This window comes from Lissotriton helveticus, chromosome 12 (genome assembly GCF_964261635.1).
Source record: "Lissotriton helveticus chromosome 12, aLisHel1.1, whole genome shotgun sequence".
Lineage (NCBI taxonomy): Eukaryota > Metazoa > Chordata > Amphibia > Caudata > Salamandridae > Lissotriton > Lissotriton helveticus.
In genome coordinates this window covers 376647492-376675198 of record NC_136073.1, presented here as the reverse complement: position 1 = coordinate 376675198, position 27707 = coordinate 376647492, and the positions used below count along the sequence as shown (strand labels likewise).

At 45.4% G+C, this 27707-nt stretch overlaps 1 protein-coding gene across 7 annotated transcripts in view; it reads right to left on the bottom strand.

Annotated features, from left to right (window-relative positions):
- The window catches only part of FAAP24 (FA core complex associated protein 24), a 146992-nt gene that overhangs the window by 48877 nt on the left and 70408 nt on the right, over positions 1-27707 (bottom strand). Inside the window, exons 2-3 of one of the 7 annotated variants that reach the window (XM_078670564.1) lie at positions 14747-14862; positions 5872-5989 (exon numbers count right to left, since the gene is read on the bottom strand). The exons of 2 other annotated variants lie outside the window; for them this stretch is intronic. In XM_078670564.1, the coding sequence (XP_078526690.1) occupies positions 5872-5989; positions 14747-14761 (133 nt within the window). In that variant the 5' untranslated portion in view covers positions 14762-14862. Of the gene's footprint in view, positions 1-5871; positions 5990-14706; positions 14863-27707 lie in introns of those variants that run through there. 4 more of the 7 variants (XM_078670567.1, XM_078670563.1, XM_078670566.1 and 1 more) reach the window with 4 other exon arrangements.

Below are 27707 nucleotides of genomic sequence, written 5' to 3'. Positions count from 1 at the left end.
CAGCTGGGTCCAGGAAACTGTTTGGGGAACCTTTTATGTCCCGGAGGATCAGATCAGTGAGCACGCAGACTAGCCCATGGAGTCACTATGGTGTCCTGGGTTCAAGATGAAGTTGCAGGTCCATTTGTTCTTCCCCAGGTCAAGATGGCAGCAGGTCAGCTGAGTAGCAGTCCTTCCCGGCAGTGTATTCACAGGTCCAGAAGTGTACTGAAGAGCTAGTGTTTGAGGTCCAGTGTTTACACACAGTTGCGCCTTTGAAGTGGGGAGGAGCTTCTAGGAGCAGGGTTCTCCAACCTTTTAAATTAAAAGAGGTACTGCTGTACAATGGAAACCACTACGGAGCTACTAATATTAGCGCTGACTACATCAGACAAGAATAAATAAGTGGTCAACATATGCAAGATTAGCAGCAGTGACCACCTCAGTGCAGGGTTGGCAGCAGTAATGTAAAAAAGACTTTGTTAATTTGAAATGCGTCCACATGAGTAATACATAACAGCGTAAGCTGCAATAACACTGGTACAGAGGTAATATTAATAATTGGTCTTTAAATTTGTATACTCATCAGTCAAATATTAGATTTAAATATATTTTGGAAATTATGAGTTCTTAAAAGGCTTACATTTTAGTCTCGAAAATGCACTTTTCTATTTAGATATACACACATATTAGTTGAACCAAACAAAAGTTTCTAATTTAGTAAGCTGGACTGCATACAGGAGAGCTACTCACAGGCAGCTGGAAAACTACCAGTAGCTCACAAGCTATGGGCTGGAAAAGCCTATCCTAGAGACATGTCTTTAAATTGCACAGATGCCCAGACTTTCTGGACCTGGCTCCAGATGTCGGGGGTACGTTCCTCCCACCCATCCTGCCAGTGATGGCCTCTCCAGTCACACCTTTGCTCCCCGCTTTCTGTGGATGTCTAGGAGTATACAAAAAGCCCAATGTCAGCTACACCCAGGCATGTGACTCAAAGGCAGGCTGCAGACACTGAATGACTAAGGCAAGAACATGGCAACTATCTAAAAGTAGCATTTTCAGAATTGCAATTTAAAATCAGCCTTCACCATAAGTTGGGATTTTACATTTTGAATCTAGAGATACCCAACATGAAGGGATTAACTGTTCCTATTTGGAAAGTACTCTTATAAAATGAAATACGGGAATTTCAATGTAATCCTATTGGAGAGGTAGGTCTGGCAGTAGTGAAAATCAATGTAAAAGTTTTTCACTACCAGGACATGTAAAACTTAAAAGTACATGCCCTACTTTTAAATACATTGCACCCTGGCCTCTGGGCTGTTCAGGGCCTACCTTACGGTTGACTTATGTATATTAAAAAAAGAAGGTTTGGGCCTAGCAAAAGGTTTATTTTGCCAGGTTGATATGTCAGTTTAAAATTGCACACACATAAACTGCAATGGTAGGCCTGAGACATGTTTAATGTTCTACGCAAGTAAGCACAACCAGTGCAGCAGACCCAATAGTAGCAATTAAATTCCAGGCCCTGGGCACATGTAATGCCACTTTACTAGCGACTTACAAGTAAATTGAATATGAGAAATGGGTATAAGCCAGCCAATGTTACCATGTTTTAGGGAAAGAACACAAACACTTAGCACTGGTTAGCAGTGGTAAAGTGTGCAGAGTCCCAAGGCCAGCAAAAACGAACTGAGCAAAAACTGGAGGTCTGAAGGCAAAACGTTTGAGGAATAACATGTCAAGAATTCAAGGTCTACCAGTCAGTCAACCAACTTCTTCTTTTATTCACGTTTTTCGTGAACAACATGTTCCAACAAACCAACAAATGCTTTTATCACTTGGTAATATCCAATGACTTCATCAGGGCTTGCCCAAAGTGAATTATAAAGAGCAGTTTAGACGCTCCATACGGCCGGAGTGTGGTGGACAATCAAATGCCGGTGTTTTTCTCGTGGAAACGTAGAGTAGATTATTGGTTTATGAAGCAGATGGTTAAGAGAAATATACAATATAGAAGAGCTAATCAACTGAGAAAAATGCAGCTCAATATCAACGTGGTGAAGTTTAAGTTAGTAAATCAATATGTCCACATATAGTCAAATATTATTAGGACCAACCTCCCCAGACCGAATAAAGGGTGTGTGATTTCAATGTAAAGGACTCCAAAGCAAGTGCAGAAACACCATACAACTTAATGACTAAGATACTAGCTGCCAAATTGGGGCAGAAACCAACTAAAGAAAGGCTGACAATTCACACAAGCAAGTACCTCTCGGTTGCAAGAAAAGGGGCAGTTCAGTGGGGGATACTCAAACTCAAGCACTTTACAGCAGATGGAAAATAAATATGCATGCAGACTTTTGGCCGTACCCCAAAGCTGCTCTACCTACATCTGCCATGCCGAACTAGGGTTATCGCACTTGGAGGACAATCAAATTCTTCCCTTTGCCGTTATGGGTTTCTGTCTGGACCAACAAGGAGGCTAGTTTGACTACCTCAGTACTGCAAGATTGTTTATATTTGAATAAGGTGAACAGCATGCCATGGCTTCTATACATAAAGAATACTCTCGGCTTTCTGGATGCCCTAAATTTGTTTTTTAATACAGACTCCATCAATGGCTCAACCAAGGAAAATGTAAAGCAGTGTTCTGGTATCACTGTGCTAATGCCAGATCTGTGATAGAATCAAATAAGATCTGTCAGAATAAATGCTACCACCTCGCTTACAGCATCAATGGAACCATATCTCTTTTGTGAGAAATCCACAGCATAGATTTAGATTGGTTTTAGTATTGCTTGAATATGAATTTACCTTGAAAAAACAAAACGACCAGAGGAGTTTGATCATCTGGTTTAATTAAAAGCTTTCAGCCAGGAGTAGTTACGGAAGAGCGGTCGTGGACATCAACTTTTTCAATAGTAACAGACTGAACTTGGTGTACTTTTTAATGTTATTTCCTCACTGCGGTTTTTCTATCAGGCATTTCACGTTGCCCTTCAGGTATGAAATCAATTTAAGGCACGTTGCACTTTACATTGTTTTGTAAATTGTATGCATCACTCAGGAAACGTTACTTTCTACCTGCATTGCACTCTTTAAACATAAGACAATTAAGACAAACACTTGCTTTATTACAAACGCTTGCTTCTGTTGGTTTTTTGACAGCTGTAACAAAATTTATTCACACCACTCTTAAAATTTGGAAATGTTTACAGAAACTAATTGCAGAGACACCATATGTAAGTGGGTAATGCATTTTCAGGTATGAAAAAATATAATTCGTGTAAATATTTTAGGACTCCTTTATGGCGAAGTACAGCCAAATAAAGAGAGAGTTAGAGCTTTGAGATGAGGTGAACGAGATAATCGCGCTATGCCAAACTGGCTTCAGGGCAAACTCCTCATCTTTGGACAAAAGAGTGGAACTCTATTACTTAATCCACCAGACCACCAACCAGAAGCAGTCCTCGCTGTACATGTGCTTTATTGACTATTCGGCTGCGATGCACTAGCCAGACCGGCACAACTTATGGAAGAAACTCAGAGTGCAGCATCCCAAACTTGGTCCAGGCAATCATACTAAAATACACTGCAACATGGGTGAGTAGTAAGCCATCAAAGACTGTGGTTGCAAGGAAATTCCTGATGAACAATGATTTAAAGCAAGGGTGCGTACTCACACCCTTACTATTTCATCTGTAAACAGCTGACATGGACTCAACACTGAAACAAGTCAACTTAATTAAACCAAAAATTGGAGATACCAAACTCAAGATGCTACAATACGCAGATGACATTGCCCTCCTGGATAATTGCAGAATATTGATTCAGAAGACAATGCGCTTCACAAACACAATCTTACAAATAAAATGGTGGCAAACGCCTCAAAGTCCAAAATAATAACCTTTGACAGACCACACAAGAAAACAAACCACGTTTGGAGCCTGGGCCCACTAAAAATCCAAAGTGTCAATTCATACAACTACTTGGTAGTCTGGCTATCGTCAAAGAGAGGAGCTGAATTACACTTGAGGCACCTAGTAGCTAAGGTGGAATCAATATTCAGCAGTACATGCCAACTGAATAACTCTTGAAAGCTCTTCCACTGTGCCAAAAAGACGCATTTAAGCTTCGGACGATCAAATATCAAAGTCTACCAGGGCCAATTCACCAAAGTCATGGATAAACTCCAACTTAAATTTGACAAAAAGGTCTTCAGATTACCCTACAAACATATACACATTAATGCCTGTTTAGGCTGGAATTCGTCCTTGAGGGCCAATCATGGGCCAGCATCGCGACTTTTTTAAAGTACTACTACAGGTTTATAAAAGAGCCACCAAAGTCCCTAAAAGCAGTTCTTCAAAACATCTTTAAATCAGAGAAGAATCCCTGGCCACACTATCTCCACAGATGTATCCCTGCCTTTCAAATAGACCAGTCTGAATTAAATAAGCTGCAGCTCTAGCATGCAGCACTCAAAGCAGATCTTAAAAAGCGAACAAGGACACTTTAAAAAACAAGCGACGTGAGCAAACTGAAGAACACACTGCCTTTACGAGCCGTGGACAAATCATATGCCAACGCACAGCCACATTGCCTCAGGCTGCAGCCATACCGCCATTGTCCACTTCGGAAAAACTACCTTGAGCAAATAATGTTCACAAGGCTAATGCGATTACTGACTAAATAATTACACCCTAAATGGTCCTCTCTCTCCAAGACTGCCTTGTAGACTTTATGCCTATAAGTTGGAGTCCTTCACTTACTGCTGCTGCCCAGTGCTTCTGTATTCCGGTGCACCTTGTTAAAACCACTCTTTCTAGCATACAGAACTCAAACCTGTAATGGGGCAAGGAACGTTGCGTTCATCACCGAGCCTACTGAATTGGCCAAATTTGGCAAGTAGATCAGCCTTGCACAAGCTTGCATCAAATAGGCGAATAAGGTCTGATAGACCATATAGGAACGGACTACCATGGACCGGGCTTGACACCCTGGGAATGAGGTGGGAAACATTTCAGTCCACACAGAAGGCGAAGGTATATCACGTGATTAAATGTCTAAGAAGGGATGCGTCTTACGCTTACCTTACCAAACTACGCTGCTTCACTGCACCCTTGTGTACACAACCTTGGTAGAAACTTTTTCCTGCATCTTACCATTTGCCACCAGCACTTTATTTGCCAAAAGTATTTTGCATTACTTAAGCCTAGCATCCAATTAATAACTAGCACGTAATTGCCTTGTATGCACGTGTCTTGCTACTGCTACCATTTCTAGGTCTATCTTGAACATACGATTGCTTTTATCCTATTTTAAAGTTCTCGTCCACTGATTATCAATGTATTTGCTTTTACGACTCATACACTGCGAAGATCTTGAAACATTCAAGCCTATCACCTGATTAAGAATGAAGCACTTTATTGCCTCGTATGTATACGATATACTGCTGCTACTTTTTTTTATTTTTATAAACATATGGTTGCTTTTAACTTATTTAAAGGATTCCTCCATCTGTGATCTAATTATTAATTTTTATGATTTGAACATTGTAAAGATTTTAATCAATCATACAATAAACTATACTACCACTACTATCACTACAGCGAGATAAAGATAATAATAATATGAGGAGGATGATGATAAATAAGCTAACTAAAGGCCTAGTGGGTTTCAGCCCCCAGAACCCATCCATATCTCATCATGCCAACAGTCACCTTAGTCTCTTTTCTTCATTCAACAATATAATTGAGTAGGCTGAAGGAGAAGAATACAGACGTTATTAAGACAAGTTTCTTATAGTTATTGCAACACTACCTTACGTGCAAGGAATGTAGGTACTAAAGGAATCCCTCCACATTTTTTCTTGCCCACACTCACTTGCACGCCTGTCTGTGTTTTGTGGTCTGTGGTTTCGCTCCTCAGTAAGCCTGTGCAGTGATAATTCTTGTGTGCTGCTGTAGTTGGAGCTTAAGTACGAAATGTACTGCAGACCGTTCTAGAGGGGACAGGTAAGGCAAAGCACCAACGTATCAAATTCAGGCCATGCCAAGGTAAACAAAAAAAGTAGAGAGACCACATAGCAATGCCCATCATCACTGAACATTTTGGAGAAACAAGCGAGTGGTTCCTTTGATGCTAGTGTCAGTAAACGTACGTCTGGTGCAATCAGGGGCGGTACATGTGTGCTCTACTGTTAACATGCAAGAGGTGCCTCCCAACAGTGCCTTTTAAGAGACTCTTCTGATGGTGGTCCATTGCTATGAGGCCCAAGTGAGGGGCCCCCTCCACTGGGCCTCACAGCTATCAATCAAAAGGCTTTAAGTAATCTAATCGCTGCATCTGCACACGTACAAGGATTAGATGGGGGGTTCAAGTGCCCTTAGGAGTGAAGTGAGCCCCGCCCCTGCATGAATAAAAAGCAGGATGTCCTGCAGGGCTCACAATAAAAGACAGACACATTGTATCATAATGAACATTGCTCACCTTAGGGTTGCTAGCTTTTCAAGAGAAAACTACCGCCATTTGTTGGAGTTTAAGAGTCTGCAAATGCCCAGATGATATACTAAATAGGACTATAAAATAATAGTATGTAATCATTTTAACATGCCGTTTCTGCCTTTCTTTACTTTAACTATTAGTCAGGTCCTGTTACTCCATCTCTAGAACATATTTAAAAGTACTTTCTATTCATACATGTTGTTTAAAGTATGTACAGGCTTTAGGACAGTTAGAAAAATGGCCTTGAGGCAACCCTGTTCACCTAGGATAAAGGAAAAGGGTGAAAGAATCAGATAATGGAGGTGCAGTGCATATAAAGGAGGTACGTCAAACAAAAGAACTAAGATACGAGGTGGGTGAGAGATGAGTAAAAGTGCAGAAGAGAGGGGATAGACGAACATAATGGTAGCAGACAGAAGCTTGAAGAAAGAGAAAGAGGAGCTGTGCATGTGACAGGCTGAATCAGAGACAGAAGGGAAGAGTCTGGGCAGGGTCGGCGCTAAGCATGGGCAATGTGGGTAGCTGCCCACGGCCCTGTGCTCAGGTTGAAAACATGGGTCTCTGCTTCTGTGTGAAATGACACACTATAAGACAGCTCACCTGCTCCTCTGGTGCCCCCTCCCCTCCCAAACTGAACACATCACAAATGTATTTTTCAAGGGAGGGGTCTTGACCTCCCTCACCCAAAGGTGTGGGGAAGTGGACAGTATTAATCCAACAATTTTGTTGGCTCACAATGTCAGGAGCAAGGCATCAGGAACAGGCCAGTATCTCGCTTAAAACTTGCCCTGAAGCTTTGCCTGCCTTTTCTGTTTTACGTTGCTAGGCAACTAATGGGCCCCTTTGTTCCAAGGACCAGCCGGACATCATCAGGTGAGGAGAGGTGGGTTGGGGGAAAGAAGGAGCGGCCAGAAAAGATTGACATGGCAGGGCAGAGTGTAGCAAAGCTCAGTCCCTTGGGCCTTGAAGTGCTGCATCAGGCTGCAAGGTACACATATGGGGCTTCCTTCCCTGGGCCTTGTTGTTAGTTATCCTGTGCTGTTTGACCCAGGCAGCCTCCCCCCAGCCAAAGTGTTGTGAAGCCCACAGGATAAAACTTACTCACCTGGGCCTCGCAACATATGAAGTAGTTTAATGGAAGTGGGGAACAAGGTGCAGGTCCTAGTGTCTCTTCTACATCATGTGATTCTGGGCAAATCATTAACCCTCCCTATACATTTAAAAAATACATGATCTTTTTTAATGGGACTGGTACTTTTGTAAAGCACTCCAAAGGACTTGGGCTGAGTTTGTGCTTTATAAAAGTGCAAAAAAGGAGCCACAACGCCATGTCAGTCACCTCACATCCTGGCACTATCCATTATGCATGACATGTGAACCCCTGCTGAATGGGTGGGCAGATGCAAGAGTGAAAGGGATGATGGATGGAGTGAAATAATGGATGAGTGTTGCAAAGGCATCCTGTGCCCTGGGCACCCCCCAACTTTTTGCTGACTGATACTGGTGGTAGCTGACTATGACTGACTCTGGCCTCTGCCTGACCAGGCCCAGGGCCAGTGCTATGCTGAAAGAGACACATTAGAATACAGTTACACAACCTACATACACTAGGGTACACAATGGTATGGTGGGGTACCCTAGTGATTGGCATGACCACCCCCCTATAGGCCCCTGGTATATAATAGGGCAGGGGGATTGAAACTACTTAGAAGTCCCTAGTACCCTAGGGCATGGCAGTTTAGAGGCCAGAAGCTCTTTTTGCACTTGCATGTTTGCACTGCTGAAGCCTGAGGTCAGTTTAAAACCAGCCCTGGGTGCCAGGACTGCTGTTAAAAAGTAAATTGTGCCCAAACTCAACGTTGGTGTTTGGGGCACTTTAAAATGGATGACCTACACTGTTTGGGCATATTAGGGACCCCCAGGGTCTCCTCTAGGTATCCAAGGGATGGGGGGGGGGTCAGGTATTTATTAGGTACACCGCTATAAAATGTTTTTTTTTTTTAGCCTGGGTAAAGTGAAAATTCACATTTCACTCCCCACACTGTGGTAAAGTGCTGCTCAAATTTGACTGATGCTAGGAGCACTGTGGAGGGAGGATCTGCAATATTTCCACCAAACCTCTAAAGTCTCCCCATGTTGCACATAGGGACATGGGTTGGGGTTCCTGTAGATATAAGACAGGTACTTATAAAATATGTTTTTGTAAGTCCTGGTGCTGGAAAAATGGCCAAAGTCATTTTCCCCATTGCAAATACCCTGTTATATAGGTTAACATGGTAGGACGTTATTGATTAATAACTCTTGATATGAGAGGGCTAGAAATCCCATTCAAAGACTTCCCATAATGGTATTAATAAATCCAACAATATCATATTGTTGAATTTCTCCTAAAGTGTACATACAAGAAGTTATAAGACATTCTTGTTTGTAAGTCCAAATTCAGCCTTCCAGTGGTCTGCCTGATTGGTCAGAGTTAAGTGTGCTGTTCCATAGGAATGCCAGGCCAGGGGGAGGAGTCGTAAACAATGTTCTTCAAAGAGGAGAGCAGAAAACAGAGTCATTTACAACTCTGAACTTCCCACCTTAGGCAGATGGTAGGATTATGGAAGGTATAAGCAGATGCAGGGGGTGAGCCTAAGTAAATTAGCCATCCTAGGGGCGTGTTTAGCTAGCTCTTACCTCCTTGCTGGAAAATCATCCATTATGGATTTGGAAGATGTGATGCACTCTGGGACAAAGTAATGCCACACTCTACATGAAGTGGTCATATGTTGGAGGAGTTACCCTGCTCCCATTGGTCAAAAGTGACTTCCTGCTTGACCAAGAGAACTTGGAATAAGTATCTGATAGGGGCAGAGCCCTCCAGATCTGCTGCTTGAAACTAACTGAAGCAAGAAGTGCCCTGTTGAGAAGTTTTGCTGTGCAAAGATTTCTAAGGCCTGACCTCTGAAGACTGCACTATCTGAAACTACAGCCCTGTGGATTATCTTGCTGGAAAAGAACTAAAGAGTGGACTCCCTGAAAGCTACAGGTTACAAGAGCTTGTCTGGAACATCACCAACTACATCTACACATTGGAGACCTTCAGTGAATTTGTAAGGGTTTTGTGCCAGTGGATTGTGGGAACTGACATCCTCAACTTTCAAGGACCATCTTGGAGCTTCCAGACCCTTTGAGTGAGTTTGAGATACTTTGGGACCCCTTGAGGAACTGCAGGAAGAAGTCCAAGAAGTTAGGAGAACATCAGAGCAACTTGGAAAAAAAAACTCCAAAGAAGGACCGACTCAACCTGGCCAGCCAGGCCGCCTGCCTTCAACCAAGAGCCGGCCAAGCCAACTAAGTTCATCCCGCTAAAAGCTCCATCGCTCCAACTTCCAGAGATTGACCAGGACTAGAAAAAAAACTGAACCCGGCAAGCCCTCACCGGATCCGGCTACATGAGGAGCATCAAGAGACCCCGCGAGAAAAAGCTACAGAAAAGTTTCCAAGTCTACTCGTAGAAAAGGTGACCCGGAGCAACCGCGTACGCCAAGCTGCCTGCCTTCTATCGCGTGCCGGCCTGGATTCCTGGGTTGCCCCACTGAAGCGATCTTGAACATTTTTCTAAGTCCGCTCCAGGGAAGCTGACAGGGACCTCGTCACAAGTCCATCTGGCGAACCCCAAATGAATCCGGATGGGCTGGGAGCTTCGAAGTGCCTCGAGGAGAAAAGCTCCAGAAAAGTTTCTAAGCGTGAAGGTAGAAACTGGGATCGGGACCTGCCGCGAGCTGTAGCCGCTCAGGGTCCCATCGCGCCCGACCTGAAACTTTGACTTTGGCCCGGTTTATCACGAGCAGGTATCACAATATGGTGCTATAATCTTCTAAGTGCTATATTTTATTAAATCATTGAAAATTCATATCTCCGGTTCCCTACATTGGATTTTTGTAGTTTTGGTATCATTTTAAAGATAAAAATATGTCCTATTTTTATAAATGTGTGTTGGATTTTTATTATGGGTTGTGTCTTAATTATTTACTGAATTGGTGTTTTTAAATGCTTTACATACCGGTCTTTTAAGTTAAGCCTGTCTGCTCGCAGCCACGTTACCAAGGGTTGAGCATAGGAATAATTTTCCAAGACCTATGCTGAGTCCTATCATGTGTTAGTGGCCTTATTTATCAACAAAAGGGGGAACCGAAAAAAGGGGGCTATTTTTAACGGGGTCCAGTGTACAAGCCCGGGAGACCTGGAACACAAGAAGGGTACACAGTTCCCCAGGATAGGTAAAGGAAGGAAGAGTATGTGAGTCTAGCGCAAATGCAGACAAAAGAAACAAGCATTTGCAATGCAATAGGTCTCGCAGCATTAAAGTTTGAGTTACTGGCATTGTAAATGACAATGCTTTGCATTCATTTGTTTTCTTTAATTTGCAATTGGTATATAAACATTGTTTGTGAATGGTTAGCTGTTGCTTATGCTAAGCAAAGTTGGCAGTAATATAGAGTGCTAGTCTTGCTTGTTATAAGCATGCTGATTTAAAGCGCTCGGATACCTGCGGGTAAAGTTTGCGCTATATAAAAGTGAAAACTAATAAATAAATATAAACAAGGAGGATACTTCGATTGTTACTGAGTTACAATGGTGCCCGGTCTGAGAGGCAAGAAAGCATGCCCTTTTGGAGGGAAACAAACTCCCCTTTTCGGAATCCCACCTGCACACACTCCACCCAACCTGAAAGCACCTTGAGGCATTGTGTTCAGTTCAGGCAGGCACCCTAGGTCCATACGTCCATTACCTAGTAGCTCACCTTCGCTTTCTGGAGCAACTTTATAATTCGAAGGCGGTGCCCCAAAGGAGAGTAGGATTGAGGGAAACCCACACGAACCGTTAGGGCTAGAGCAGAGTCAGACCGGCACTGAGGACCGAACCGGCCTCCGGCCCGTCAGAAATCCTGGTGTCCCTTTCAGCCTGTCCGCCTCTACAGAGACAGACGCTGCAGCAGCGCTACACGCCGGACCAGGGACTCATTTGTAGAAAATACTGCCAGTGGTCAAAGCTCTGCTCGGAGGGGCTAATACAAATTGGCGCCGAATACCAGGCGTAGAACTTAATTCGTGCCTCTTTAACCCACAACCCTTTTATCCCTTGCGTGCCGGTCACTCCTTTCATACTAAGTACCCGTTTCCGTCTTTCTCTTTATCCCTGCTTTCCCATGATTGTGTCTCTCCTTCTCGTGATGCTTAGCTGAAGGAGAAATAAGTTCCGGTGACCCCCACTAGCAACCACCGGCTCAAATTAAGTACTGCAAACCCACCAACTGCCCTCCAGATCCCCACCCTACCCGGCCATCCCGCAGCTGTACGACGCACTCCATAGTCACACAGACCTCCAGCCCCTCCACGGTACCTGCCGGTTCCAGCCTCCACAGCTCACCTCTGCTTTGATGCTTTTTTCCTTCGCTGAGGTGGAGCTGATTGGCTCCGCCTGGGGTTGCCCTGTTACCACAGGTAACCCTGGTTTCGCCGGTCTCGTGCTCCAAAATCCCCTCCTGGCAGTGCAAGCGCAGCTACTTGTAAACACTTCGCACATCACTTCCTGGGTCACGCCGTCGGGATAAAGTCCAGCTGCTATGTACTAATCTGACAGACTCGGACCCAGCTGTGCCTAATCCATAAACACCAGAGAGCGGCAACACTCCCATCCCACTTCAGAGCAGCAGAGGAATAAAAAGAACAAACCCCTCTAGAAAAACACGTCGCACCTTAAACGGTACTGCAAACCTGCTACTAAGTGTTTCGTACCAAACAATATCGCCATACACATCAAAATACCGCTGCTTCCTGAAATAAAGCCTGCCTATCAGCACCGCGCGCCCCTCTGCAGACTCCCCCTGCATTCCAAAGTCAGTCACGTGAACTCTTCCAGAGGCGCGCAACGTGATCCGATTCTTTCTGCATTGCTGAAAACAGCAGAAGTTCACGCGTGCAACGTAATCCTATGGCAAAGTGCTGCGCGTGGCCAGGTCTTATATCCACTTTCCACTCGTTGTCGGCTGAGCCGACAGCTATAGTTCTCTGGCGAGAACGAGCTTCGCGCGTTTCTAGCAGAGACCTAAAAAGGGGGGTCGCTCCTAGTCTTGACCCGACGCTGTGGGGGTAGGTGTTGACGGCAGAGACCGCACATCAAGCAGGTACCTATATTAAGGTGCCGGTTCCATGGGAGCAGACTTTTGGGGCACCCTAGAGACCTCCTTAGGGTCGCAACATTAAGGGCAGGACCAATTGGCCTGCGCATATACTGACCACAAGACTCAAGGTTGTATATCCTCACTCACTGTGTGTAGTACAGTTTTCCATCACTTAGGTCCTGACGAATTGCTTAAAATGCATGAAACATGTTGACCTGAGGGTAGCAGATACATCACTGTATCCTAGTACCACTGCGTACCTCCCCTTTCTCTCTCTTTTTTAATCAAGGTAGTCAACCACAATAATAAAGTCCCTAGTGAATTGCCTAACCTTTTTTAACTCGCACTCATTCCACGACTACACCACCACTTGCGACCACTTAAACCCTCTAAACCCTCTTACCCACATGCAAAACATGGCAGGAACAAAAGATCTCCGATAAAGAGCCCCTTCACGGGTGCCCGTCAGACATTGCAGCGCCAGTCTGACGAGAAGCAGAACCCATATGATGAAGCATGACACCTAGCTTGCTGGGTGTGTGAGGGTTTTAGTTCCAAAAAGGGACATTCCCCCCCCCCCCCATTTCCTTTTGTCTGCATTTGCGCTAGACTCGCATACTCTCCCTTCCTTTACCTATCTTGGGGAACTGTGTACCCTTCTTGTGTTCTTAGTGGCCTTAATGCCAGTGGCAGACCTACATTTGCCCCTACCAATAACCCACTTTCCAAAAATGAGAAAAAGGGTGGATGTAAGGATGGATGAGTGAAAGGGTGAACGGATGGAGTAAAAGGGTGGATGGTCAGATGAGCAAAACAATAGGTAAATGTGAGCAAGGATTGACGGATGAGTGAAAGGATGAGTGAAAGTGAGGGTGGAGTGTTGAAAGAAAGGATGGATGAGTGAAAGTATAAATGGATGGACAGATGAGTGGATTGATGGATGACAAAGTGAAAGGATGAGGAAATGGACGGATGAGGGAAAGGATGGATTGAAAGTGTGGCTGAATTGATGAGCGATAGGATGGATGATTGAAAAGATGGGTGGATGAGTGAAAGGATGGATGAGAAATTATGGATGGATAGAGTGGATATGGATGGGAGCATGGATGACGGGCATAAAGAATGGTGAAAGACTGAATGAAGAATGAAAGAATTAATAGATGACAGAATGTCAAGAGGAAATAGTGGATATCAGCAGGTAAATGGAAGGATGAAAGCATGAATGGACAGATGCTTAGATGGAAGAGACTAGAGAGCTCTTCTGGGAAGGGTTGCAATGACTTGCTTACAGGGCTTAGTGCCATAAATGCCTTAGTTCAACTTGTGGGGTATTTTAAGTTAATTTTCTGGCTATCCCTTGCATATGTGTGACATTTTTGTATTTGCCCTGTGTTTATTTATGGCATATCTACATCATATGCATGACATTTTGAGTGTCACCCAACTGCTACTTAAATATTACACTAGAAATTGTAAATTGTAGCAGGTTTTGTTTTAGGTGTAGGGTTCTAAGGAGAGCCTTATAGTGCCATGAGCTGAAGTTTAGGTAAATATTGTACTTTTAGCAATTGGCAAGGTGTCCAAAATAAGCTCAACAATAGAGTTTTCTCTATGCCTTCTTCAAGAGCGCTGCAGAGATACACTTATAAAGCTACCTCCAAAGTGGGTCCTCCAGAGCAACCCCTCCCCCCCACCCCTCACCCCCCCTGCCAAGAGCTCTTAGTAACATCCCCTCAACAATGCAATGCAATAACTTCTTAATGACTCCAAGAGTATATAGAATCAGTTATCTGGGGATGAGTGAGGTGTCAGTTTCTAGTTAAGAAACGGACCGGTCCTGCGGTAGTCTTGGGGCGAAACCTAATTGCTGATATTGTTTGTCTGTTCAGATGATACACATGACTAAACTGTCATCTCAGAGCAGGAATAAACAGTATTGGTGCATCAAACACACACACTTGCGTGAACACAGTCACACCAAAGCTGGCCACTGGCTGCACTAATGGTTTCAAAATAAGTGCATCATCAAACTTTTTCCCACTCACAGTGCAAGGGATTTATATGAAAACTGTAACTCTCACTAACACGGACTTCCACCATCGAAGGGCTCAAGTTGCTTCTTTAAACCAAATGTAAGTAGTTCTTCTGTTATTTTCTTGCATTCTGGAACTTAAGTCTTAATTTTTTTGTCATCAATGCACCTGTACAAGATTCAAATGAAAGGAACCAATCAAATGACATAAGTTTGCGAACTGTAAAAACTCACATTTTAAATAGCTTTTCAGTACAGGGACAATTTTAACCCTTCTTTGATGCAGCCTTACAAGGAGGCATGGTCTACAATAAAGGCTTTGATTTGTTTCTACAGATCTCTACTGCCCTTTTAGTTCTAACCTGTGATTTATAAAGCTATCAAATAAAAACGAAAAGATCCATGTTTTTGAACTCAACTTTAATCACTATATCCGGTTGCATAATTATTACCATAGTCATGCCATTCAAATAATGTTCCCCAGTGCTCTGGACCTTTTATCATGCACTAAAATAGTTTCAATCAGTTAACATTGAATAAGGAAGTCCATCTTCGTGAGACCTGTGCTAGATTTTCCGTTCAATGTGACTGTTGTAATCCACTTAATCCAGCTTTACAAAAGACAGGCTGATTTCATTTGGGTATTCATCTTTTTATCCATGTTGATAATATGCACACATAAGGCCCTTTGGCAATGTCAAAGAAGATTTGAAGTCCCGTGATTTCACATTCTGTGATGTCACTTCTGGTGATGTCATATGCAAATCAGAGGGGCCTAAGGTGTGAAATTCTAAGAGTAAGAAATGGTATTAATCCTTGGCTGATGGAGGAAAAAATAAAAGTAACATGATACAGCCTGATAGGAACAAGAAATTATATTTTGCACATATTGGTTGACTGCATTTCAGTATTAGCTTTGCGGAAATTGGTTTTATGTCCAATTTTTTTAAAATATGAAATAAGGTCACGAGTCCAAGCAGTAGCCTTACTTACAGAAATGCCAAATCTTGATATTGCTATTGCTTTTGGAAATTATATGAAAGCCATAAAAAGTTTCGTAAGGGAGAAACTGAAGGGGGTGTTAGTGATTTTAGTCTTCTTTTTTCTTCTTATATAATTTTTTTTATAATTATTTATAAATTTTAAAGGATTGAATTGGTTTGTGATTGTATGATTGGGTCATTGTGGATAGGATGTGTGTGCCGGAACTTTTTAATCATGTGTTATTACTGGTAATATAATTGTTAAATAATTTATATTGTCAATTATTCTAGGTTCCTATTGTGTTTAAAGACTATGGTCTAAACAAACAGTGTTTCTATCAGAGGGGGAGCACATCTTTCCTTTCGCTGGGGGACCCAAAACTCCTAGGACGGGCCCTGCAGCCAGGCACAATAGATCCACCCTCACCAAGAACAAAATCATCCACCTTCCAAATATCACTCCCCGACGAATACCTTTCTCTCTTCCAAGATATAAAGTGGGTCAAGACCAGTGGTCGAAGTGGGAAAACAAAACTAGGGGAATTGTGGGAGGAGAATCAGGGGGCGGGAATAACCGAAGATTGAATCAGTGGGCGGAGTCAGGGGTGTGGTTAGAAATAGCAAAACATACAAATTTTTAGTACGTTTAGCATTTCACTGACCAGTTACAGCTTATAACATTATTTAATTAAAAGAATGGATATGTTTATTTGAGGTTTAACTCAGGAAAAAGCAAACACGCATAGGGAATACAGGTTTATGTAAAGCATGTGAAATATAAGCAGGAACAACATGTTACCTTAATGCTTTTACTCTCATTGTTCAGAAATCCATGATTATTTTTTGTCTCAAACATTGAGGTCATGAATACAGGGCTCCTTATGTACACATGTGTTAAGCAAGGCTCAGAAGAGAAAGGGACTCTTCAGGAGAATCTAGACTCAAGGAAACCCACAAAGGCTCCTTCATATTCATGTCAGCCAGCTAGCTGATCAATCATAATATAGCAAAAAGAACAACTGGTGGACAGAATCCAGAACAATATCATACATTCACCCCAGTACAGAGATCTGGGCCTAAATCCATTGTTTCTTTGCTCACCATGCCATTCCAGTTTGGACCCAGCCATATGCAAATCAGTCTTGATACTGCACCCAATGAGAACAGTCCAGCCCGAACTGCCAGGCCAGGTCCTCCCTGGACCGGAATCAAGCATCCTAGGACCGGTTTCGGGCTTTCAGCCCTCATCAACCAGGATAGCTTGATTCCAGTGGCATGGAGAGCACGGGACTATTGTCTGAGCATACCTGTCCCACTCGGGGTGACAAATGCAAAAAGAACAATTGATGGACAGAAGGCAGACAATGTCATACATTCACCCCAGTTCAGAGATCTGGGCTTAAATCCATCGTTTTTTGCTCACCATGCCATTCCAGTTTGGACCCAGCCATATGCAAATCAGTCTTGATACTGCACCCAATGAGAACAGTCCAGCCCGAACTGCCAGGCCAGGTCCTCCCTGGACCGGAATCAAGCATCCTAGGACCGGTATCGGTCTTTGAGACCTCATCAACCAGGATAGCTTGATTCCAGTGGCATGAAGAGCACGGGACTATTGTCTGAGCATACCTGTCCCACTCGGGGTGACAAATGCAAAAAGAACAATTGATGGACAGAAGGCAGAACAATGTCATACATTCACCCCAGTTCAGAGATCTGGGCTTAAATCCATCGTTTTTTGCTCACCATGCCATTCCAGTTTGGACCGAGCCATATGCAAATCAGTCTTGATCCTGCGCCCAATGTGAACAGTCCAGCCCGAACTGCCAGGCCATATGTATTCAAGTGTCCTTTCATTCGGGAAGTGAACACAAAGCAGTACCCACTGAACTATGCACATAACATATTGCTCTTTGATATGCATGGTACATGTTCTTTGCAGCAGGCATATTACCACTCTGCACTACCTTAGATGAGTAAAACAGCCACTAGACAAAACATGCTCCCATCTCTCTCCAGCAGGTACATTGATCACCAAAGTTATCTTGGCACTTGTATTGTTGACCGAAACCTGCTGAATATACAAAGAACTTTGCAGTGTTTTTAAAACTCCTGCACTTGTACAAAACCGGTCCCCCCAAACTAAACTGGCCCCCTACCCTTCCAGTCGCCCTGGGAAACGCCTGCTCCTGCCCTTTCACTGCTCCAGTCCAGTCAGTACTCCTGCTCATGCTCGATCAACACTCCTGCTTTGTCAATTCTCCTGGCCCCTCCCTTCTCCTGGCCCCTCCCTTCTCCTGGCCCGTTCCCTTCTCCTGGCCCGTTCCCTTCTCCTGGCCCGTTCCCTTCTCCTGGCCCGTTCCCTTCTCCTGGCCCGTTCCCTTCTCCTGCCCTGTTCCCTTCTCCTGCCCTGTTCCCTTCTCCTGCCCTGTTCCCTTCTCCTGCCCTGTTCCCTTCTCCTGCCCTGTTCCCTTCTCCTGCCCTGTTCCCTTCTCCTGCCCTGTTCCCTTCTCCTGCCCTTTCACCGCTCCTGCCCTTTCACCGCTCCTGCCCTTTCACCGCTCCTGCCCTTTCACCGCTCCTGTCCTTTCACCGCTCACGCCCGGTTACTGCTCTAGCTCATGCCCCGTCACTTCTCCTGCCCCGTCACTTCTCCTGCCCCATCACCTCTCCTGCCCTGTCGCCTTTCCTGCCCTGTCGCCTCTCCTACCCCATCACTGCTCCTGCCCGTTCACTGCTCCTGCCCCGTTCACTGCTCCTGCCCCGTTCACTGCTCCTGCCCCGTTCACTGCTCCTGCCCCGTTCACCGCTTCTGTCCTTTCACCGTTCCTGCCCCGTTCACCGCTTCTGTCCTTTCACCGCTCCCGTCATTTCACCGCTCACGCCCCGTTACTGCTCTGGCTCATGCCCCATCACTGCTCCTGCCCGTTCACTGCTCCTGCCCCGTTCACTGCTCCTGCCCCGTTCACTGCTCCTGCCCCGTTCACTGCTCCTGCCCCGTTCACTGCTCCTGCCCCGTTCACCGCTCCTGTCCGTTCACTGCTCCTGCCCCGTTCACTGCTCCTGCCCCGTTCACCGCTCCTGTCCTTTCACCGCTCACGCCCCGTTACTGCTCTAGCTCATGCCCCGTCACCTCTCCTGCCCCGTCACCTCTCCTGCCCCGTCACCTCCCCTGCCCCGTCGCCTCCCCTGCCCCGTCGCCTCCCCTGCCCCGTCGCCTCCCCTGCCCGTTCCCTGCTCCTGCCCCGTTCCCTGCTCCTGCCCCGTTCCCTGCTCCTGTCCCGTTCCCTGCTCCTGTCCCGTTCCCTGCTCCTGTCCCGTTCCCTGCTCCTGTCCCGTTCCCTGCTCCTGTCCCGTTCCCTGCTCCTGTCCCGTTCCCTGCTCCTGTCCCGTTCCCTGCTCCTGTCCCGTTCCCTGCTCCTGTCCCGTTCCCTGCTCCTGTCCCGTTCCCTGCTCCTGTCCCGTTCCCTGCTCCTGTCCCGTTCCCTGCTCCTGTCCCGTTCCCTGCTCCTGTCCCGTTCCCTGCTCCTGTCCCGTTCCCTGCTCCTGGTCCTTTCACCGCTTCTGTCCTTTCACCGCTCCTGGTCCTTTCACCGCTCCTGGTCCTTTCACCGCTCCTGGTCCTTTCACCGCTCCTGGTCCTTTCACCGCTCACGCCCGGTTACTGCTCTAGCTCATGCCCCGTCACCTCCCCTGCCCCGTCACCTCCCCTGCCCGTCACCTCCCCTGCCCCGTCACCTCCCCTGCCCCGTCACCTCCCCTGCCCCGTCACCTCCCCTGCCCCGTCACCTCTCCTGCCCCGTCACCTCTCCTGCCCCGTCACCTCTCCTGCCCCGTCACCTCCCCTGCCCCGTCACCTCCCCTGCCCCGTCACCTCCCCTGCCCCGTCACCTCCCCTGCCCCGTCACCTCCCTTGCCCCGTCACCTCCCTTGCCCCGTCACCTCCCCTGCCCCGTCACCTCCCCTGCCCAGTCACCTCCCCTGCCCAGTCACCTCCCCTGTCACCTCCCCTGCCCCGTCACCTCTCCTGCCCCGTCACCTCTCCTGCCCCGTCACCTCTCCTGCCCCGTCACCTCTCCTGCCCCGTCACCTCTCCTGCCCTGTCACTTCTCCTGCCCTAGTACCTCTCCTTTCCTGTCGCCTCTTCTGTCCGGTCACTGTGGTCACTGCTCCTGCCCAGTTCACTTCACTCCGTGTACAACATTGACAAAGGTGTCAAGTTCCCCACAGTACTCTGCTTGGGGAAAGCTCCTCTCTAATCACCAACTCCGATCTCAAGGGCACTTGATATGTTAAAGGCAGAGGGCGGGCGCATTGTCATTCTAAAGGGGCTAATCTGCCTCAATCGGAATGACAATGGCCTGCCCTCGGTCTGTGCGAGCTCAGGGGGGCGGGTGGGGGGGGCTGCTGCAGCCTCTGGAGTACAACAGAGAAGTGCGAGCAGCCCCTGGAAGCGGAAAGAAAAAAGTTATCATTTTAAAGTTGGACTATTCTTGCCGTCCCAGGACGCTTTTTTGAAAGCAAGAAGTAGGGAAACGGACTGAACAATTTTTTTAGAAGTAGGGGCACGCCGTGCCCTTCCGTCCCCGCCCACTTCCATCACTGGTCAAGACAATACCGCTCTCCAGACCAGCTCTATTTCACTATCGCTTACAGCAAGAAAGAAACCCTCCTCATCTCACACAACTCTGTCACCTCTCTCCCTCACATCTTTTTTTTTAATAAAGACATTTTATTGAAGTTTGTGCAAATGAAAATAAAAACAAAGGACACACAATGAGCACGTTTGAGATAGTTTCAATGCAATTGCTCAGGCCGTTGGCATTCATTTGATATACTGGGATAATACAACACACCAGCAGCATCAACACTCCTGACCTCAGCCAAGGCCATCAGCCTATTGGCCAAACCACTTCTTCCACACTCTACCATGCTTGAGGGATGACCGCCTAGCTCTACCTCACATCTTTACCTCACCTGCTCTACCTCCCACACTCTCTACAGCTCTCCCTTGACCCTCTAATGCACCTCTGGATTACTGTGTGTGTTCCTTGCTTCCTTTAAATCCCCTTATCCCTCTCGCCTCCTTCCTCAAACCTCACTCTACTTCACCATGTCCAATCTGTCTACCTTACTTGTCACTCTTGGTAATGTATCAGATTCTCTAAGTGGAGAGCTGGCTCAGGCAGTCTGAAAGCATCAAGGTGCCATGAGAATCCAATGCTCATTACCAGTTGGTCTAAGTGATATGACTTTTCCAAACAATCCTGAAATAAGGGTTTTGATAACGGTGGCACGCCAAAGAAGTCGGCGTTTGTCTAGAAATTGTATCTACATTTAAAGAAACAAATAGCTTGCACCCTTTGTAGAACGTGTTATCCGAAACCCTTCTTGTACATATAAAAGGAGATATGTTAATATCACTATCGATACAGAACTAATGCATTACCTTTCGTGGAATACGGATATATATATATATATATATATATATATATATATATATATATATTCACGCTCCAAGGTTGTCCACCATGTGAGTAGCACGATATATATATAAATATAATGGGGCAATGCCTTGAATATGTTATTCACTTTTTTTATGCATAAAAAAGCAACATAGTAACATAATTTACTGCAATGGTATATGTGTGCAGATGCTAGCACAGAAATATTTACAGGCGAGATCGAATGGTTTTATAGATTTTCTGGTTTTCTTTCTTAAAAGATATCAGAAATAGATAGGGTTTGCGCCACCGTCTTGAACACCATTCACTGTGTCATGGCCCACTTTTGAGCAGAACACTTTCAGCTGTGAGCCATTTCCTTAACTGCATAGTTTAAAATACATCTGGACTTTTACCTATTTGCAGCCCTCTTTGTATTTTCTAAATACGTGGATAAACCATACATAACATACACTTGTTACCTCACAGTTACATTATTAACTTACCCAATTTCACATTTCCTATACAATGCTACCGCCTAGTGGTACAAGACTGCACAAAACGTTAAATTATATATGTAACTTTCACCTGCTGCCTCTTTGTTGCACAAGTCTGGAGTTCTGACCATATATAGGGACATGTAATCTGCACAATCAAATATGTACGATCAGTGCTGATCACTCAATTTTGGCAGAATCACCATTACATATGAAGTATAAAATTATGTATTTTCTAAATCTGTATAACAAAAAGAATGTGTAAGCCAGACCTCCCTCGCGCTGACGGGCCAGCAGTAAGCATAACATTTTCCAGATAGTCAGTAATTATTTTCCAAAACATACCAATTCCTTCCAGTCTCCATTTCACAGGAACATATCCTCGATTAGGCACAACTCCCCTGTCCCACCCCTTCAATCAGTGTTCTCTGGGATCTCCAGAACATGGGATGTCGGGCTTTGGTTTTTCATAGGTTTGGGGTTCCCACAGACCATAAACTGGGAACAGTACAGACAGGAAATTTTAAAAGAAAATGAAAACGAAATGTTGGGTTAAGGCACCTGTCATGTGGTCACAGGAGCACAATTCGGTTGTAACATACCACAACCATAATGAATTTTCTACAGCTACACTTTATAAAGGTTTCAATCGCAGGGTTTCAGACCCTTCTTTCTCTTATTGGCTGGCTGGAGAATGCACCAAACATGACATTTGCAGGACTTACAGGATTTTTATTTTCTTAAAAATGATAATACCTTTACTCCTTGCTCGGAAACAAAGTCCGTGCCAAGGTTTGCCCCACCCGAAGGCTTTGCTGTGGAGCTCCTAAGTGTAGGTTACCAGGCATGTGTGGGTTTTCAATGGGTCTGGAGTTGGGATCCTCAACTACACTCCAGAGAGAGGGAGCTTGCATGGTTCCTGTGATGTTTCTTGAACCTAGAGACCTTCGGTGATGTGGCTTGTGTAACTTCCAGCAGGTTTTATTACCTCAATGTCCTGAAAATGGCAAAGTCTAAAAAAAAGAACCCACTTTTACATTTTCCAGAGTTAAAGAAAGACTAGCACCTCAAGCAAATGACAAAAGTACAACCATAAATGATTTCCCCATTTCTTCCGATAAAAATAGTATCACATGTGGTGGAGTATTGCCAGTTCACACACACAGTAGATATGGGGTAGGAGGAGACACCCCACTCTGACCTCCAATTATATAACTCTACACATACATAGAACAACAACTAGACAAAATCTTGGAGGCAATAACGAACACACGAACAGCGCTCCAACAAGATATAGTGCAGGTGGCCACGGGGCTGGGCTTGTTGAGAGCCGATCATGGTAAGCTGGCCGACAAACTGAGCGTAAAATCAAAATAAGAATCACAGAACATAAAAGCAATATTCGGCAGAAAAATTTGCAATCTACAGTAACAGCGCATTGGTTGGAAGCCGGACATAATATTGCGCAACTACGTTTCACCATACTAGAGGTGATTAAACAACAACCAGACAAAGACACTCATAAACAGAGATTGAGGTCTGAATACTTTTGGATTCATAGAATGGGTAGTCTACAACCGAATGGACTGAATGACAGGATAGAATTATACTGCTTCTTATGAACATAATTTAGGAAAGCTTTAACGACATTCCTGCAAACTGGAAACATGTAATAATATGACACAGTCCCATTCCAAAATGGCCGACACTTTCCTCACTGTAGCTTATGATTACATGTGTTTTCATTTAGTTCGACTCAAGAAACGTTTTCAATTTTTATTTTATTTCAGACACTTTCGCAACTAAGATTATTCATGTATTATCATCACATGCTTTTTGGTGTTTGTACGTAATTCATGTAAACAATTTCATCCATGCACTAGGATGATTTATCATTGACCATTTAGGATTTTAAGCGCGTAATAGTGTTACAAACACACTAGTAATTATATTTAAGTTCACATTTGAAAATTGGTTTATCGAGTGTAATCGCGATCATGTGACCGTAGCATAAACCAACTAGACTGCTTAAAACACAAGAGTGAAAGCCTCAGTGTGTCTTCTACATGCTGATTGGCGGACAGACTAAGGCGCAAAACGCTTTACATTTTCTGTAAGTTTTCGTAACAGAACGTTCGTTTTCCATGAAAGTGTATTAGTGAGGAAGATCGTTTTTAGAATGACAATACGCTATGAATTGTGTAATACTTTGAACATAATGACTTGGAGAATCTTAGTTTTAAGCAGAATATGATCGCAGGTTACATAATAGAATCAGCTAGTTTCAGTATTTCACTGATGAGAGTAATCTGTAGCGAGTGGCAATATCTAATCGCTGGATGATTTTGGTTTGATTTGATCAGAATTATTTTGTTTCATGTCTATTTTGGGATTGAAAGTTAGACAGTGTAATCATGTGGTTTAGTGAAGTTGCTAATAATCACATTAACTGTTGAATACATGTCCATGAGGCTTATTGTATTTCCTTGGTTTTTCCCACACAGACCCCTGAAGAAGGGTCTCTCAGGACCCGAAATGCATCGGGTAGATGTTAAATGTAAAAGTTTGAAGTCGCCATAAAAATGGATTTGCATCTATGAAGAATTAATAGTGATGAAATCAATAAATTTTCGTTTGAAACTGAGATGAACTTTGAAAGAATCATTTTTCCAACGATAAGCTGGATTAGGACCATCCCGGTCCAAGTATAAGTGTGCACACCACCATTTGCAAGTGGTATTTCCACTTTCTCTAAAACTTATATTTGATATAGTGTTCGTAGACAAAACACTTGGAGGGAGCCGCACAACAAAAAATTGTGAAGAATTTGATCTACATAAAGAAGTAAAAATCGAGTGCTGGATGGACATTCATATGATGAAGCTGGCCGACAGGGTCACATCAGTGGAAGAAGCACTGAAGACCACTGAACCACTGCAGAAGGAGCTGAAAACCTCCCTGAATGACGTACTGGAGCGCATGGTCACCTTAGAGAAAAGAGCGGAGGATACTGAAGGGCGCAATCGCCGGAACATCCGAATAGTGGGTCTTCCGGAGAAAATCGAAGGGACGGACATGGTACAGTATCTGGAGACTTGGCTAAAGACTGTGGTGGTGCCAGTGGGGTCGTCCACTTTCTACACCTTAGAACGGGTGCATAGAGTCCCGGCCAGACCTCCCCCCCCCAGGGGCGTCCTCCGCGACCGGTGGTGGCTCGGCTACTACACTTCCGCGACAGGGATCTGATACTTCAGAAGGCGAGAACGTATGGCCCATACCAGGTGGAAAACAGCCGGGTCAACATATTCCCAGACTACGCTTACGTGACCCAACGCCGTGGCACCTCTTTTTTGGCAGTCAAAAGAGAGCTACACAATGAGGGGCTCCAATATTTTCTCCTCTTCCCGGCTAAGTTGAGGGTCATTGTCGATGGCAAAACAAACTTTTTGACACCCCTGTTGATGTCTGTACTTGGTTGGAGTTGTATAGAGCGGGGAACGATAGCACCGTATGGAGAAAAACTACTATTGCTGAAGGATTACCACCACGGCAATCAAGACGCCTTCGCACTAGACGACGGAGCCTTGGGAGGCCTTCATCTTCGCAGATGGAGGTAGAGCGTAGAGATGCACTGGTAGCGGTGTCCGCGATATCAAGTGTGCAGAGATCGCCATCACAGGATGGCATGGAGTCCGAAAAAGACAACGTTCGCTCTGACACTGAGCACTCAGAGGCGGACAGCGACCGGCTACCGAGGGTCACACCTAAGACGCCAGATGGGATGCTGGATGAGGGATAGCCGAATTCTGGGACCGACGGAACTGGGAAGTGTCCGACAAGATGGACTGCCACTGGTGAGGACATGAGGAGGTAGTGGCCTGAGCGAACATTATTGGGGTGGCGGCAGGGCTTTTGGAGGCGACACAACCAAGGGCTCAGTGGATTACTCAGATTTGGAGAAGTAAGGTAGCTACCGTCCGGCGGGCAGCTTCCCCTCACCGCCCTTATGGCATGTCCGCAGTGACTACTGCTGGACTTAGAAGCAAGTTGAGTCATGTTTGAGTTTGGACGGGAACTAGGTGTTTGTTGCTAGGTCCGGTTCTTGGGAGGGAGGGGGGTGGGGGTACATTGGGGGGGGAGACAGTCATCGTCATGCACGTAGGGTTATAGATAATGTTGCACAGATTAGAATTATAGAATGGGTGACGTCACTGACTTAAGATGTGTAACCTGGAATGTGAGAGGGATACACACCATGACAAGGCGGCATAAAATTCATGCCTATTTAGTACGTAGGGGGGTGCACATAGCACTACTCCAAGAGACACATTTGACAAGAACTGAGGGTATAGCACTACAGAGGAGATGGAGGGGCCAAGTGTATAATACTACATACTCTGCATATGCTAGAGGTGCTTTAATCTGGGTGAGAGCAGGAGTCCCGTTCCAACTAGTTAGCCAGGTGATTGACCCCGAGGGCAGATTTGTAGCCATCAAAGGGAAACTCAGAGGCAGGGACATAGCTATTTGTAGTGTATATGCGCCCAATGTGGACCAGCTAGGGTTCTTGACGTGACTGTCGGGGGCTTTGGCGCACTACCTAGCGGGTCCGCTAGTGCTGGGTGGTGACTTCAACTCCATTACAGACGTGGCGCTGGATAGATCTCATCCCCCGCTGGTCGACTCACTGATACACAGGCTGTCCAAGGGTAGGGTGGAGTGGCAACACAGATGGGGATTAATAGACGTATGGCGCAAACAACATCCACTAGACAGAGAGTACTCCTCCTTTTCTGGGATGCATGACTTACATGTTAGGCTAGACGCGGTGCTGTGCTCCCCCACAATACTGCCAACTGTAGTACAGTCTGAATACTTGACCAGGACGATCTCGGACCATAACCCATTGCTGGTGACCATGCATTGGATGATAGGAACCTCATGCATACCCACCTGGAGACTGTGCCCAGAGACGTTAGAAGACCCAATCTTTTCTGAGGCACTAAAAGAGGAAATCACCCATTATTTTTATAGAAAACGCTAACTCCACAACCGCGAGAGCAACGGAATGGGATGCCTTCAAGGTGGTTGTTAGGGGGATATGCATAGGGAAGCACGCGGGTGTCCGCAAAGTACTCTTAAATGACTTGGCCGTAGCTGATAATAAGCTGCGAGAGACGGAACTAGCAAGACCCAGACATCCAGAACTGCAAGAGGAGGTTAGACAGGTGAAGGAGGCAGTGGCGGCAGAAGTAGAGCGCCTGCGTAGTTTCCATCACAAGGCTACGTAGCGCGAGCGCACGCAGAGGGTGACAAGGCAGGAACCTTAATTGCCTGGCTGGCTAATCCAGCTAAAATGAGTTCCCCAATACTGGCTCTTGGCACAGGGACAGGTATGGTAGTTAACACCCAGAACGAGATACTGCAGTGCTTTCAGAGCTATTACACGGAACTGTACCAAAACACTATACTAGCAGGGGACCCCGCTATTGACACTTTCTTAGAGGGCATACACCTACCTATGGTAGGCCCTGAACAGGCGAAAGAATTAGGAAAGGATATAGAATTAGGCGAAATCCGGAGAGCCATTAAAAGCATGGCCCACAATAAAACCCCAGGCGTGGATGGCCTACCCATAGAATTCTATGAGAAATATATCGATCTCCTGGCACCACGGCTTCAGGAACTTTATAAGGAGGCGAAAGAGAAAGGGCAGCTCCCACAATCTATGAGAGAGGCGCTAGTGATCCCACTGTTGAAGCCGGATCGGAATGGCATGGAAACGTCTTCCTACCGGCCGTTGTCGATGCTGACAGCTGATTATAAAATACTAAGTAGCGTGCTGGCGACCAGGCTCTTGAGCTTCATGACCACACTGATCCAGGAGGATCAAGCTGGATTCATACCGACGAGAAACACCTCCACAAATATCAGGAGGCTAGTGCGCCTGCTGGGGGATGACCATCCTGCAGCGCGACAACCAATGATATGGTCAGTGGATTTGGAAAAGGCCTTCGATAGCCTAAAGTGGGGATATTTATATAGGGTTATGGGACACTTTGGCCTAGGACCAGATTTTATACAATGGAC